At 42.5% G+C, this 13,310-nt stretch overlaps 4 protein-coding genes across 6 annotated transcripts; 1 reads left to right on the top strand and 3 right to left on the bottom strand.

Moving 5' to 3' along the window:
• Window positions 1-867: 867 nt before the first annotated feature.
• On the top strand, window positions 868-4,115 carry LOC128306500 (protein 60A-like). Its single transcript, XM_053044032.1, has 8 exons — window positions 868-1,321; window positions 1,403-1,587; window positions 2,117-2,303; window positions 2,370-2,524; window positions 2,609-2,703; window positions 2,828-3,010; window positions 3,096-3,230; window positions 3,304-4,115. The coding sequence occupies exons 1-8, from the start codon at window positions 1,089-1,091 to the stop codon at window positions 3,427-3,429; spliced, it is 1,299 nt and encodes a 432-aa protein (XP_052899992.1). The 5' UTR covers window positions 868-1,088; the 3' UTR covers window positions 3,430-4,115.
• A 120-nt stretch (window positions 4,116-4,235) lies between these two features.
• LOC128307017 (CD9 antigen-like) lies at window positions 4,236-6,851 on the bottom strand. Its single transcript, XM_053044722.1, has 5 exons — window positions 6,547-6,851; window positions 6,277-6,471; window positions 6,022-6,195; window positions 5,727-5,945; window positions 4,236-5,172 (listed from the first exon to the last, which is right to left on the bottom strand). Exons 1-5 carry the CDS (start codon window positions 6,610-6,612, stop codon window positions 5,020-5,022), a joined length of 807 nt encoding a protein of 268 aa, XP_052900682.1. The 5' UTR covers window positions 6,613-6,851; the 3' UTR covers window positions 4,236-5,019.
• Window positions 6,852-7,276: 425 nt separating this feature from the next.
• LOC128306774 (hydroxyacylglutathione hydrolase, mitochondrial) lies at window positions 7,277-9,640 on the bottom strand. Of its 3 annotated transcripts, XM_053044385.1 has the most exons (3): window positions 9,505-9,640; window positions 9,300-9,324; window positions 7,277-9,244 (listed from the first exon to the last, which is right to left on the bottom strand). In XM_053044385.1, exon 3 carries the CDS (start codon window positions 9,192-9,194, stop codon window positions 8,403-8,405), a length of 792 nt encoding a protein of 263 aa, XP_052900345.1. In that variant the 5' UTR covers window positions 9,195-9,244; window positions 9,300-9,324; window positions 9,505-9,640; the 3' UTR covers window positions 7,277-8,402. The 3 variants fall into 3 exon arrangements, with proteins under 3 accessions (XP_052900345.1, XP_052900346.1, XP_052900344.1); XM_053044386.1 differs by lacking the exon at window positions 9,300-9,324 and having other exon boundaries at window positions 7,277-9,237; window positions 9,505-9,591; XM_053044384.1 differs by lacking the exon at window positions 9,505-9,640 and having other exon boundaries at window positions 9,300-9,464.
• Window positions 9,641-10,796: 1,156 nt separating this feature from the next.
• Window positions 10,797-12,370, bottom strand: LOC128307116 (uncharacterized). The gene is made up of 4 exons (XM_053044844.1): window positions 11,887-12,370; window positions 11,458-11,693; window positions 11,206-11,367; window positions 10,797-11,134 (listed from the first exon to the last, which is right to left on the bottom strand). The coding sequence occupies exons 1-4, from the start codon at window positions 12,164-12,166 to the stop codon at window positions 11,096-11,098; spliced, it is 717 nt and encodes a 238-aa protein (XP_052900804.1). The 5' UTR covers window positions 12,167-12,370; the 3' UTR covers window positions 10,797-11,095.
• Window positions 12,371-13,310: the final 940 nt, after the last annotated feature.

Here is a 13,310-nt window from a genome sequence, read left to right as displayed (position 1 = left end):
CAAATGAATTTGATCATCGTCGTTGGCAAGTTAAGTTATTACAACTCTAGAATGCGTTTCGTATCTTAGCGCAATGAGTAAATACAGTCGGTCTACGGTCATGTTCAATTACATAGGCGAAAGAAGGGGAGAATATATCAAGTAGTGTATTCTGGATAGTACGTGAATTCGATTAGCGCAAACATGGTTTGTTTACTTGATAGGGTGATAAACAAACAGATTAAAAATAGATAAGTAATATTTGTTCTACTTGAAGTTTACAAACAATTACTAAAATGATTGCTGGAATGTTTGATATTATAATGGAATGCTTGTTTATGAATTTTTCCAAATATTATTGCGTATATTGGAATGTTTCGAGTTGTTGAGCAAATAATAGTTTACAGTTTTTGAAATGTAGAATTTCCCATTCTGCATATCGCCGCCTTTTGTGCTTCTTTAGTGTATTTGTTGGTGTATTGAAATATATAACCAACATTTTATATTGATTGGTATTATGATCGTTAGAGAATCACCGTCTGCTTATCGTAAGTCAACTGCGATTTTACTTTTCCAAAACCTCCCGCCGAGAATTCGCTATTTTGCGCTTTTGCTCGCGCAAAAGCCAACCTCTGATGATTGGTTTGCTCCGACAGGCCTACCGCACAAAACGTCACAGTCGGCCTATGTTCCTGGAAACAACCCCCTCAACGTATGTACGAAGATGGAAGGCCCGAGATGAGATGAAAGATCAAGACAGATCGAGTCTTCGATCGCTGTCAAAGTGTTGGCTTCTCAGACAAGTTCAACAGAGAAAGACAGAGAGAGAAAGAGAGAAGAGAGAGCGAGAGAGGGAATGAGAGAGAAAGAGAAACGGACAGAGCGGAGAAGGAGCCAAAGAAACAGAAGGTTGCACATGCCAAAGGGCGCAGGGACGGAAACAAAAGGGCGAGCGAAGCGTAAAGGAAGTAGAAACGAAGTTTTTGGTACCTTGAGGATCAGTTTGTGATCGTGTTCTTCCAAGCCCGCTGTAGAGGAAAAAAAACCCCCGTTGTCCAGTGCATTCCGCGATATTCCAAACAACTCCGATTCGTCTGTACGCGTTGGGTATGGGTCGCGTATTAGGGTACGCATTGGTGGTGTTTTTGCTAGGGTGTTGCTGGTGGGCAACTGCAGCGACGACGACGCTGTCCGGAATTTACGTCGATAACGGCGTCGGTCAGACGGTGCTGGAGGATGCTCTCTCGTTCGAGGAGCAGCAGGAGATCGAGAATGAAATTTTGAACCTGCTCGGGCTTCCGGGACCACGGCCGGCCGTCCGCCATCTACATTCCTCGGTCGGGTAGGTACCTCAATGTCCAAACAAACGGTGAATGGTATGCAATTGGCAATAACTTCCTTCGTCCGCTGGCATGCAATCTAGCAAATCTGCGCCGCAATTTCTGCTGAACGTCTACGATCAACTGCAGCAGGAGGAGAACGATGCCGCCAGTGGTGGAGCTGCCCATATACGAAAGGTTCGTAGTACAGACCTGGACATCCTGATTACCGATGCCGACAGGAAAGCTATTGATGAGAGTGATATTATTATGACCTTTTTGAACAAGAGTGAGTTTTTCCCCCCAACGTCGCTCCGGACATTGGTGCGGACATTTTTTTGTACAACCTTTTTGCTACTGACAACCACGTAAAAATGGCTAATCCGTAATTTGCTGGCTGAAGGACACGGACCGATCCTAACACGTATGGCTAAAACGTAATACACTAACTTAAGCGCTGGAAAGTTGGTATTTGGCGTAGCGAGTTGACGCTTGGTAAAGATCGCAAACGTATATCTACATATATAGCTGGGCATGAAACATTCCTATCATTCAATGATGTCTCATCCGTTGGCAATACAGAGAATATCATCTTAGAGCGCTGGTCTAAACTTAACACTTACATGCTTGCAGCAAGCATGTATTGCATTCAGGCTGAAGCTGCATGAACTCTGCAAACCCCACCTGATGTTGTGTGATCTCCGTCTTACGATAATATGGTTGTAGTTATAGTCTGGTAGTCGGAAAGTAACTAACGTAGAATGGCCAGATGTGGATGTGACCCTATACGTAGTAATGTATGTATTCTTGTGCCCCAGATCATCACGGGTCTGAAATGCGCCACGAGAAGGGTCGCCGTTTGTGGTTCGGGATCACCAACATCGAAAACGACGTCAGCGTACTGATGGCCGAGTTGCGTCTTTATCGAAAGCTGAACCTGAACAAGTACACCACCTACAACACGTCGCTGACACTGACGGTGTATGCGCTAACCGAGTTGAACGGGTAAGAGAAGGGCCGGTTTCTGGCATATTGGTCACTTTTACCCATAACTTGATGATGTGTTTGCAGCGAAAGTGAAATGACGGAAATCTCGAGCATGGAGCTGACGGGCGATTACGAGGGTTGGTTGGAAGTTAATGTTACTGGTGCGGTTAACCTGTGGCTCAAAAATAGACAGGCCAACCATGGTCTCTACATTGGAGCGTACTTTGGAGATCGTGTTGGTAAGATGCGTGCAACGTTCTTATCGTGCCAGATTTACTTGACGCCTAATGCCTTTCAATGACTTTCTCGTCCCATGCATGTAGAACGGGAGGTGAAGCTGGATGATATTGGATTCGTTAGTGCGCGTGGAAGTGATGAGTATCAGCCATTTTTGGTGGTGTACGCCAATAGTCAACAGGTAGGTAGATTTCCAGAGTTTCAGCATTCTAGTTTCGTGTAGAATTCAGATTTATCGCATCTGAATCTCATTATTATTATTATTTGCATCTTAAATTTCTATTGCAACTCCTCATCAAATGCAGCAAATGATGAAGCCGATTCTTCAGCGGCATCTAACGCGCAATAAGCGTAGCCAGCCAACACGCAAGCGCAAAAATGGTAAAACCGAACACCGACACCCGTTCCAATATCATCAGCCGTACGATCAGCACAAGAGCTGCCGGATTCAGCAGCTGTATGTTAGCTTTAAAGATCTGCAGTGGCATGTACGTATTGGTAGTCAGGTAACAGGTATTGTGGGTAATAGTCTCGTGTTTGTATAACGTTTTTCGCTCGCTCGCTTACTCGCAGGAGTGGATTATTGCACCGGAAGGCTACGGAGCGTACTACTGCAGTGGCGAATGCAACTTCCCGCTCAACGCACACATGAACGCTACCAACCATGCGATCGTACAGACACTGGTACATTTAAATCATCCAACAAAGGTTGGTAGAAGATCATCTCATCCTATCCCGAGAAGGGTTTATCATGTAGTTGTTTTCTCTTACCTCCATCAAGGTGCCCAAACCGTGCTGCGCTCCAACCAAGCTGGTTCCCATTTCCGTGCTGTATCACATCGACGAGTCTAATGTGAATCTTAAGAAATACAAGAACATGGTTGTGAAAAGCTGCGGATGCCATTAAAGAGAGAGAAGGGAAAGCGAGGACGAGTAACGACACCGTCGTAACCTCTTCTTTCCTGTGTGTAGTGGATTTTCATTTTCTGTAACAAAAAAACATTTTAAAGCACTTTTTTTTTTAAACAAGGGAGAATAGGACCATCGTAGCGCTTAAGTGTTTCCAGAGGAGGAAGTGACAACATTTACTGAACATAATTAAGAAGTACGTACGTATGAAGAACCTTTCGTGTGTTTTGTCTATTAACACATGTCGGATGCTGTGTACTACTGCTTGCTTTGCTGACATGAAACTTAAGCGATTATGTGCGTGCGGTGATACTAAGGTTAAGGTGAGATACTCCCGGTGAGCAACGCTATGTTTCCCGTTTCGTCTAAACATTGCACTTGCGGCATCACCGAAGTTTTGGTATCGTTGAAGGTACCTCTCCGTATCAATTGGTTGTTTTCCAGCTCATATTAGCTTATCGATATGAGTCTGGCTAAAACAAGATGGCGTTCGTAGCCTAGAATCCGACACGCTCGTACTCTGCACACGCCGCAGCGCAACAAAAAAACAAAGTATTATTGGAAACAATACAACTAGAACAAAAAGAAACAACCGCAACCAATGTATATTGAAGTTATTAGATAATGCTGATCTACTTGTGTATAATATACTCAGAAAAAGGGAAATAAAACAACTCATTTATTGTCGTAGTTGCTGCTGGTTTTCGTTATTCGATGGTCTTTCCAAATTGTAATGTATCACACGTCTTTGTGCAAGTTTCCGAATGTAACATCACAAACAATACGGTAAGGGTGTAATTAAATGAGTATAAAATAAAACTTTATTCTTCTTAAACTTTAGAGAACACAATCATTTCTAGACATTTACCATTATTTCGATATCAAACAACCTGATCTGGTTTTGTGTGTGTGTTTTGCATATTTTTTGTACGAAGAATGACCTACAGTTATGATTTTCTGCATGAGTCTCGTGACCCAAAAGAGTATCGAGACCTACTGTAACTGCCATTTTTTTGTTTCGTTAAAGTACATCGGTAACTAGCTGCGGACCTCTGCGAGAAACAAAATATTTATATATTCCATATATGTTTAGCATTCAGTTACACTTACGAGGTTGTGCGTACTAAAAGGGGGTTTTCGTTTGTTTGTTTTTTTGTTGTTGTTAATTATATAAATAAGAGCATAATTGCCATTCGCAGTTGTTGTTTTCTTTTTAAAGAACATCAAATATATAGATGTATATTTGGCTTTGGGAGGGGAGGATACCATTTGTTATCTCGAGCGCAGCAGGATTTTGTGCGTCTTATGTATGTGTTAAAAGTTACATTTAATAAGTTTTTTACGCATTAATTTTAAAACGTAGAGGGAGATAAAACACCGTTTAGTATTATTTCGTATCATTAAAATATAAAACAAAAATATAAAAGCTTTGTCATGGCCATTGTTATCAGATCTACGTTCTAGGGATTCGTTAAGTAAATAAATGTGTATATATATGTATATATATATAGATTGATACACATATAAATATGCATACGGAGACTAAAAAGCATGCTTGAAAATCGACATTTACAATCGACCCGTGGCTTTAGTGCTTGTAATTATCGTTCCGGCGGATTGCGCAGCACAGCAGCAAGGAAAGTATCAGCGTCAGCATCTCAATACCCACGATGGCAGCACCAACGTAGCAAATTAGTTTGATGTTTTCCTGTACCGCTTTCACTAACTTTTCCGTGCAACCCTGCAAAAGCAAAACAATTGACAAATAATAGATTAAATTATAACACCTTCAACCATTTTTAAATTTTGCGTTGATCAATAATTCGCGAGCGATATTTAATCGAAGCGATACGAGCGCAAGAAAGGAGTAATTACAGAAGCAAGAAAAATCCCAACTGGGTACTGGGTTGAAAGCTATTTATACAATAAGCGGAAACGAAGTTTTATGAAGTAAGCATCAGTCAATTTGTTTAAAGGCATACATAACGTTAGCTCAAGGTGCGGGGTTTGGGCGTGGCGTCTGGGGAGAATTGCTTCATCCAGAAGCGGTGGTACTATTTTTAGCGCTACTACACATTGTTTAGCAGTGGTACACACGCCCTTTCCCGTGCGCTCGAGGGAAGAAGAGACTTTCCCGTATTAATACCGTGATCGGTTTATGAAGATTTTATCACGGGGACTATAATTGTTTGGGGTGGATACATAAGCACCCAATTATTTATGGAAATTTAGCATAATTGTCTTCTAGTGTGGAGATTTTGCAATAATTAAGCCTATGTATGAAAATATACTCACGTCTACGAATAAATCTGACTTCGTCTTCATCGATGCCAGGAATTCCATTTGCGTGGCTCTTTTGCACTGTTCCGGTGTGATGTTGGCCACGCAGCAGGTTTCCGGCACTTTGTAGCTGGTCGGTTGATTGGAGATTTCTACGCTGAGCGTCGTACGTTCCACGTTGTTGAACGCACTTAATTGCCAGTCATTCGGTCCTTCGGCACCGCAGCACTTGTACTGTGTTTGGGGTATTGGGGTGAAATATGCAAACATTAAATGACAAACGATTGTATTAGAAAATAAATCTTCTTACATGCTTCTGAATAGCATCCAGTGTGGCGGTACGGGTGGGTATAACACCATACTGTGTATGCACAGCTTCCTTCACTGCCGAACGCACCACATCGTCGAGTTTGTTGGAGTTTTGGAATGCCCAAGCGCCAGCTGCCAGCTCAGCAACAAGCACCATCAACAGACAGCAGAAAAACTGTGGTAAGCGAAAAAACAAAACACTTTAGAATGTACCTTTCTGCCTGACGATTTATCTTCCATATTCCGAATTCCATACCGAGGTGAGCATCCACTGTGATTCCTTAAATGCGCCACAGCACCCAAGAAAGGCGACGATCAGCATGAGCCCACCGACCGTCAGGAAGATATACAATCCGATCGTGTAGTTCTTCTCGTTTTGGGTCATCGATATCAGGAAGGTCGGATCCGACAGCATCCAGATGGCCAACGAAACGATCAAAAACCCGACGACCTGTTGCAATGCGTAACAAAGATCGAAATTTAGCTACAGCTGGCCACGGTTCTGCAATTAAACCGTACACCTTACCCAAAACAGTAGATTCACCAGCACCACCAAGTACTTCACCACGGAACAACACCCTTTGATAGCCATTTCCGAAATGGGGCTTGGAGATTTTTCAGACTGATTGCGAGATTCGGTGGGACAGGCGTGTGTGACAAGCGTGATTTATCAAATATGGCGTAGAGTTGCACACGATTGCACTTTTGCGTTACATATGCTCAGCAGATGTTCGCTTACGGGCACCACAGCCAATCAGTTGCCTAGGCCACACACAATTTGTTTGCAAATTTTAGTTTGGGAGAGTTTGCTTTCGTTTCTTGTTCTTCTTCTTCTTTTTGTTTGGCTTGGCTTGACAGCCCAAGCGAAAAAATGAACTCTCGCTGCTGGCAGTTTTGACAGCTATCTGACGGCACATATGTGGGTGTGTTTGTTGTTTATTTGTTGCTATACAGGTTTTTGGTAGGGGTGTGGGGATAGCTGAGGAGCTAAAATGTTGCAAAATTTAAAAATAAATTTTACAACTAGAATTCCTCATCAAAAATCAAGGATTGATCATTGAATATAGAGAGACTTCCCGGATATAAACATTCAGAAGAATAAGGAATAAAATATAAAACAATAAAAAATAAATAAATCAAACTAAAAATATTTTACGAAAATCGTTAGATTTTGCAAAAAAGAAAAAATTTCATGATAAAAACGAAGTTTTATACAATTAAATTTTATTCAGTTTCAAAAGTTATTCCGCGTGGAAATGTGACAAAACATCATAAACCTAGATGTCAATGTAATTTTGGTTTTTTTTGGTGAAAATAATAGATTCAAATGCAGGGTAGGTTAGGAGTTGTTGCTGTGGTAAGAAGAGCAAAGCTGTTCTTCGCAGAGATGCCCCAAGAAGGCTTTCCATATTTACATATAACTACACAGATAATATTTTGGATTCAAAAATGGATTTGCTTCCAATTTACAGTAGGATTAAATGCATTTTCCGTTAGTACAAGGATTTTGATTTAGTCCTTATACGCAGTTTGGTGAAGTCCTTGTCCTTGTTGAGAATGCATGGAAATTAATGTAGTATCGATTAGAATTCTAACTCTAAAATAGTTAACTAAGCCCATTCCGTAGTGTTAATGCAAATTTGTGATTGATTATTGCTTTATTGCGTCTGAAATTTGGAAGTTTACAAGAAATGTACATTTTGCTGGTCCCGAGAATTTTAAGAATAAACTCTCGAAAAAAAACAGATGGCCTGAGAAGTGAACAAATTTCGAATAGAAATTAGGACTTCATAAGAATTCCTAAACCTTCATCGTTTCCTCATTCCTCCACCCAATCGATTAAAACTTGATATTTACACCGAGTGGACAATGATTAGTTACCAAAGGCATTATATTTCCAAAAAAGTTTACCTAAACCCATTATTATCCGTAAATGATGGATGTTCAAGTAAGTTTCCAGCCTTTGCCTATAAATGTAGGGCTTTCATGTAAAAAGCATAAGACAAATGTTTAACCATGAGAAAGTACACTTTTTTACCAACATTCTTGCTAACTATCTGACCAAATCTCATGGTTTTAACTGCGGTTCATGGAAGATCAGGTGCAGGTGTAGTAGAATTTCCTATCACCAATAATCTCAAACAGTGTTTGACCAGACCGACCATTTGCGGTCGAGCAAGCTCGTGACCTCTGCTTAAATGCTTTAAAAAACCATTCAGCTTTTGCGGATCTATTCTTCTTTTCTCGTTACATCCTCATTTTTGAATCTGAATGATGTAGTGTTGTTCGCAGATGTACAATTAATCTGATATTGATGCCCGTAATGTACCGGTAGTATCAATTTTGGTGCAACGACTTAAAACTTACTTGTAGACGAAATGCTTAAAACTTGTCCTTAGCTGATCGGAGCTGTTCCATTACCTTCACCGGATGGTTAGTAGAAAACATCGTTGTATAGAATGGTTCACGCACGCGCATAAAAACGTTGATGCGTTTCTCCAACCCAATGGTGGACGGTACAAGTGCCTGCCGTCCTTCCAGATCAGCGGCCTGAGCCCGTTCCAGTATCTCCCGAATGTCCTCGTTGTCGGGTTCGATTGTGTGGGCAAAGCGCAGGTTCTGCAGTGCATACTCGTGCCCACAGTACACTTTCGTATCGTCCGGCAGCTGGGACAGCTTACCGATCAATGCTTCGTACATTTGAATCGGTGTTCCTTCGAAGAAACGACCACAGCCGGCGAGGAAAAGTGTATCGCCGGTAAAAACGGCTCGCTCCTGCTCACCCTCTACGAAGTAGCAGATGTGCGACTTTGTATGGCACGGTGTGGAAAGGCATCGTACCCGGAGATTTCCTATCTCAAACGTGTCGTCCTGCTTGACCGGATGCGTCAATCGTGTAATCCTATCATCGTCCCCACCATACACAGACAGCTCACCCCAATCCGTGTTCTGCTGGAAGCGCTGGTACAGACCGTCGTTGCCGCCAGCATGGTCCCAGTGGTGGTGTGTCGTTAGCAGCTTGTTCAGCTTACAGTTTTGCTGCTGCACGACCTCCAGCACACGATCGGGTTCGACCGGGTCGACGACAGCCGCTTGCCGCGTCGCATTACACATTACCAAGTACATAAAGTTATCTTTCAGGGCTGGGATCTTTGTCACCGTCATGCTCGCCATCGTGTTCGTTTGTGTGGACCGTGGTCGGCGTTGCAGGCTGAAGCTTGATACTGAAAGAAGGTCGTGGTTTACCACGGGGAGGCAAAGTTGTCGGGTGAAGCTTACCGGTGAAGTAGAGTGCAGTCAGTCGCTGGGAAATACGATGCGGAAGAAGGTTGAGCAGCGACATGCAGATGCGTAACGCAGTGCAGTAGAGAAAACAGAGCACAGATAATATTGACAACAGCAATATTAGCAAAGCGGTGTTGAAGGTGATCAGTAAAACGAAAACCGTACGGTGTGACCGACAGGCTTTATAATGCCAACTTACAGCGTACGTAAGGCGTAGTGCGTCGTTGATAAGAAAGATAATTTAATGATTGATAAGAAGGCCGGTTACGTTGTTATTTTGACCCTGGTTGTTTTGCAGTAATTATGCCGAAGTTTGTTCTGTCATATTCTATTATTCCCTGCTTTTGACATACGATTTAAAAATTCCAAGTAGGCGCTAAAAGAGAGAGATGGGAAGATCGTTACACGTGTAAAGTGTAACGTTGCTAGGTGACGGATACGGATTGCTGATTGCATACGTTTCAGGGGCTAGCAAGTCGCTTGGTTTGGTGTAAAAAAACAGCTAGTGGAAATTAATTCGTAATTAATGGACACATCTACAATTCATGAAAGCGCATCAGAGGGTCTATCCCAATTTTATATTGCCGATCGATTGTTTAGGAGTTGTTTTTTTAAGTTACGACACACTATTCAATTTAGACGGGCTGATGGCTGTCAGATCGCTGGTTGGTTGTAGTGATGGGAATTTCGGATCATTGATACCGCTAGCAGGGCTGGATCGGAATATAATCTAGTGATCTCTGCTGATCTCCGACCGGGGATAGATGTCCACAACATTAGATGATCAAAGCTGATCAATAAATAACTTTCAATAAATACATGTAACCTCGATATATAAATAAAGCTCGAAGATTCCAAATAGTGTTTCCGGAGCACACATTGCTGATCCTTTGGATCAGATCAGATCAAATGATCCACCTTAAAATTCGTATCGCTATCTGGTTGTTGGCAAATATTTTAAATTACGCCGTCAGTGGATATCAGTCTGGTTTAGTGGATAAGCTTGTATTCGGACCTACGTGTGTTCTAATTCTTTCTAAGTGTTATAGATTTAATGCACATTGTAACTATGGTGTTGAAATATTAAGATATTGTACAGTAGCAAACGAATTTCAGCTAACCTAGATATAGACGCTAGACGAAAGATGAACATTTTATTAAGTGCAAAGTGTGATACTGCTTTTATTGAATAACGGACATCAGGAAACTTTAGCCACAACACTTCTGTATACGACATATAAATTCTGTAATAAGAATTTCAAAAATGGATTAATAAATACGCAACACGTCAGTTTTGGAAGAAACACATTTCAACAGCAGATTAAACAGGATCATAAGTTTTGCAGATAATCGCCGAAGCCGCACGGATGGTGATGATGACGATTGATTAGTTTGGTTGATGGTTTTTTGTTGGGGAACTTTTAGAAACGTATTAATACCAACGCAAAACGTAATAAACCCCACTGATATACACGGTCGAAAACATGGATATTGGTTTGCTTAAACAAATCGTTTATATATATTGACTAATAAACGTTGTAACAAGTTATAGGAAAGAAATGTTTCATAGTGTACCGTACTTAACTGAATGTTCAACCGGTTGACTAAAATAAGAACGTTTTGTGTACGTTGCCATCATTTTTGTGTGTGTGTGTGTGTGTCCCGTACGGTAATTGCATTTGTGGTTGTTTTTGTTTTGCAGAATTGCGCAAGGTACCCGCCGCCATCTTCCATGTTAAAGTTTTGTCTCTAATAGTACCTTAGAAATAGCACCAATCCCCGTTTAAGTGTTAGTAGTTGCACTGGTTCGCTCGTTGGTGTTTCGACCCCTGCGAAGAGCAATAGCAAAGGTAGGTATTAGACTAGCGGGAAGCGTTACACGCAGTGCGTACGGCCGTACCCCTGGAATGCTATCGGTTCCGATCTGCGTTTGATCATCACCCCCAAAGTTAAACACAGTCTTTTGCGAACGTGGCCAAAATGTCGGCGGTGGGGACCGTATCATGTGTTCATGCACCTGTGGCAACGCTAGTGGATCCGTTTCCGTTTCGCCGTTGAATTCCTGCTCAGCAAAAGAACAAAACATACCGATTCGGTTCTTAGTAGTGCAAGAAATTCGGCAGATTCCGGAAGTCGCTATGTAGATACATACATCGGACATTAATATCAGTATGGCGTCATCTGACTCCGTATCGTCGATAACGTCCGTCACGTTGTCCCGACTAGCGAGGACTTTCTGTACGAAAGGGTTATCGTTGCGTGATAATCGGAGGCGAGTGACTTCCAGCTCATCCGATTTTTGGAACTTCCCCGGCGATAGACTCAGCATTGAGAAGGAGGGTGATGACTTTCGCTGACAGCCCTTGCTGGTACAGTTGTAGGTCGAGACTAAACGGGAAGATGTTTCAGACGGTATTAGGCTAAAAATGACATTACACCAGACACTTGGTCTGCCGAGGAAGGTAAGGTTGTATCTCTGAAGCCGTCCTTAGAACTTCCCACCTCAGATGCACGTTTCGTGTAATCACATCGATAGACGAATATAAAACATCCCCACGCACACACGCGCGCACATACACACCTGATGGTTCCGACCTAGCACGACAGTTCATCTCGCGATGGAACATAATATCCTCAAACTTGATGATTTTCTTCATCTTCCACATGTTGGAAATGAAGTGGAAAGGCTTCTTGCGGGTACTGCTGCGGCTGATTCGTAGCGTTGGCTGCTGTCCATTGCTGTTGGCGTACTGTTGATTGTTGGCGTTGCTGGTGAGAATACTATTGTTGAAGGTGTGATGGTTACCGATGCTGCTGGTGGTATGGTTTTTGCTACCTCCGCCACTGCTGTTGACGTTCATAGCGGACACAGGTTCTTGATTGTTTGGCGGGACGTTTCAGGACAGTCCCCTGTTCGATGGCACTGTTTGCGAACGGCGGTGGTGCTGTTACTGCCGACTTTCGGTTGATTTTTGTTTTTTGGCAAACTAACCGTCCTGGGTACGGTATGTAAACATAATTTTCACGCACTGGCGTTTGCTAGTACTTGGCAAAAAGGGCGATTGTTGCCAGTGTTGCTGCTGACAGAGCCTTCCTTCGCGGAGAGGTCAGACCTGCGCAATAGAATGCATGTTGCGTGTCTACACAGCCCAGTAGCACACCTTTCTGCTGCACCCAGAATTGAGTCGCTCTGTATGTGTGTGTTTCCCGGAGGAGCTGTGTGTCAGTGTGTGCGTCGTGTCTTTTAGGAGCTTATTGGATTTGGTCCGGATGTGCAGACCATGAAGAAACACGTAGGTCCATTATTTAGGTAAAATTTGGGAGTTTTATTCAACACTGTCATGTTGGAGCACACAATTTTATATTACTATTTTTTCCCTCGGCTCAGTAAGACAAGTTCCTACGCATCTCCCTGGTTAATGCAATGAAAGGCGTTCCCGCCTCCATATGCATGTGCCTACGCGTAATTAGTCTCCGTGTAAATCGGGAACATTTCGTAGGCAAGGTAACTACAGCATTGAGCTTGGAAGCGTGCGGAGCGTTAACCAATGTGAGTGTCCTGTAGAAGGATACGTTGGAGATCCGAGCGAAATTGCTGGAATTGCGCCTGTACGGAAGCGTGGGTTTGAGACATTATTCTACATGGAATTCTTCTAGTGCGATGCATTGTGCGTTTTCCAGCAGGTCATGGATTGACGCTTGACAGCGTCTGCTTTATTATTCAAGATGAAATGTGACTATGATGATGATAATGATGAAGGTAATGGTGAACGACGTGTGGGAGCCTATGATGACATGCAATGTTTACTCTGTTCCACCTTGATGCGAATGAAGGTAATGGAGCACAAAATGAAAAAAAAAATACATTTGGAACGCTTGCAGCAAAAAAAAAAACACTACATGAAATTACTAATGAACAAGGCCTAATGTAAGTCTGTGATGATGGTACACATTACCATGAGGCAGACGACTACATGTGCAGGTCTGACTCATACGTGCCAATGA

This window comes from Anopheles moucheti, chromosome X (assembly GCF_943734755.1).
Source record: "Anopheles moucheti chromosome X, idAnoMoucSN_F20_07, whole genome shotgun sequence".
In the NCBI taxonomy this organism is placed as follows: Eukaryota; Metazoa; Arthropoda; class Insecta; order Diptera; family Culicidae; genus Anopheles; species Anopheles moucheti.
The sequence above is the reverse complement of the archived record's forward strand: the minus strand, read 5'-3'. Positions and strand labels throughout refer to the sequence as shown.

Excerpts from the sequence above, each read along its gene's own strand:
- LOC128306774 (XM_053044384.1), bottom strand. The coding sequence starts at position 9,363 with ATGTCGCTGCTCAACCTTCTTCCGCATCGTATTTCCCAGCGACTGACT. Across the intron at positions 9,245-9,299 it reads GACTGCACTCTACTTCACCG|TATCAAGCTTCAGCCTGCAA; the intron begins GTAAGCTTCACC and ends ACCTTCTTTCAG.
- LOC128307116 (XM_053044844.1), bottom strand. The coding sequence starts at position 12,166 with ATGAACGTCAACAGCAGTGGCGGAGGTAGCAAAAACCATACCACCAGC. Across the intron at positions 11,368-11,457 it reads TACTGATATTAATGTCCGAT|GAATTCAACGGCGAAACGGA; the intron begins GTATGTATCTAC and ends TTTGCTGAGCAG. Across the intron at positions 11,135-11,205 it reads GAACCGATAGCATTCCAGGG|GGGTCGAAACACCAACGAGC; the intron begins GTACGGCCGTAC and ends TGCTCTTCGCAG.
- LOC128306500 (XM_053044032.1), top strand. The coding sequence starts at position 1,089 with ATGGGTCGCGTATTAGGGTACGCATTGGTGGTGTTTTTGCTAGGGTGT. Across the intron at positions 1,322-1,402 it reads CATCTACATTCCTCGGTCGG|CAAATCTGCGCCGCAATTTC; the intron begins GTAGGTACCTCA and ends CATGCAATCTAG. Across the intron at positions 2,525-2,608 it reads GTACTTTGGAGATCGTGTTG|AACGGGAGGTGAAGCTGGAT; the intron begins GTAAGATGCGTG and ends CCATGCATGTAG.
- LOC128307017 (XM_053044722.1), bottom strand. The coding sequence starts at position 6,612 with ATGGCTATCAAAGGGTGTTGTTCCGTGGTGAAGTACTTGGTGGTGCTG. Across the intron at positions 6,472-6,546 it reads TGGTGAATCTACTGTTTTGG|GTCGTCGGGTTTTTGATCGT; the intron begins GTAAGGTGTACG and ends GCATTGCAACAG. Across the intron at positions 5,946-6,021 it reads TGGATGCTATTCAGAAGCAT|TACAAGTGCTGCGGTGCCGA; the intron begins GTAAGAAGATTT and ends CCCCAAACACAG.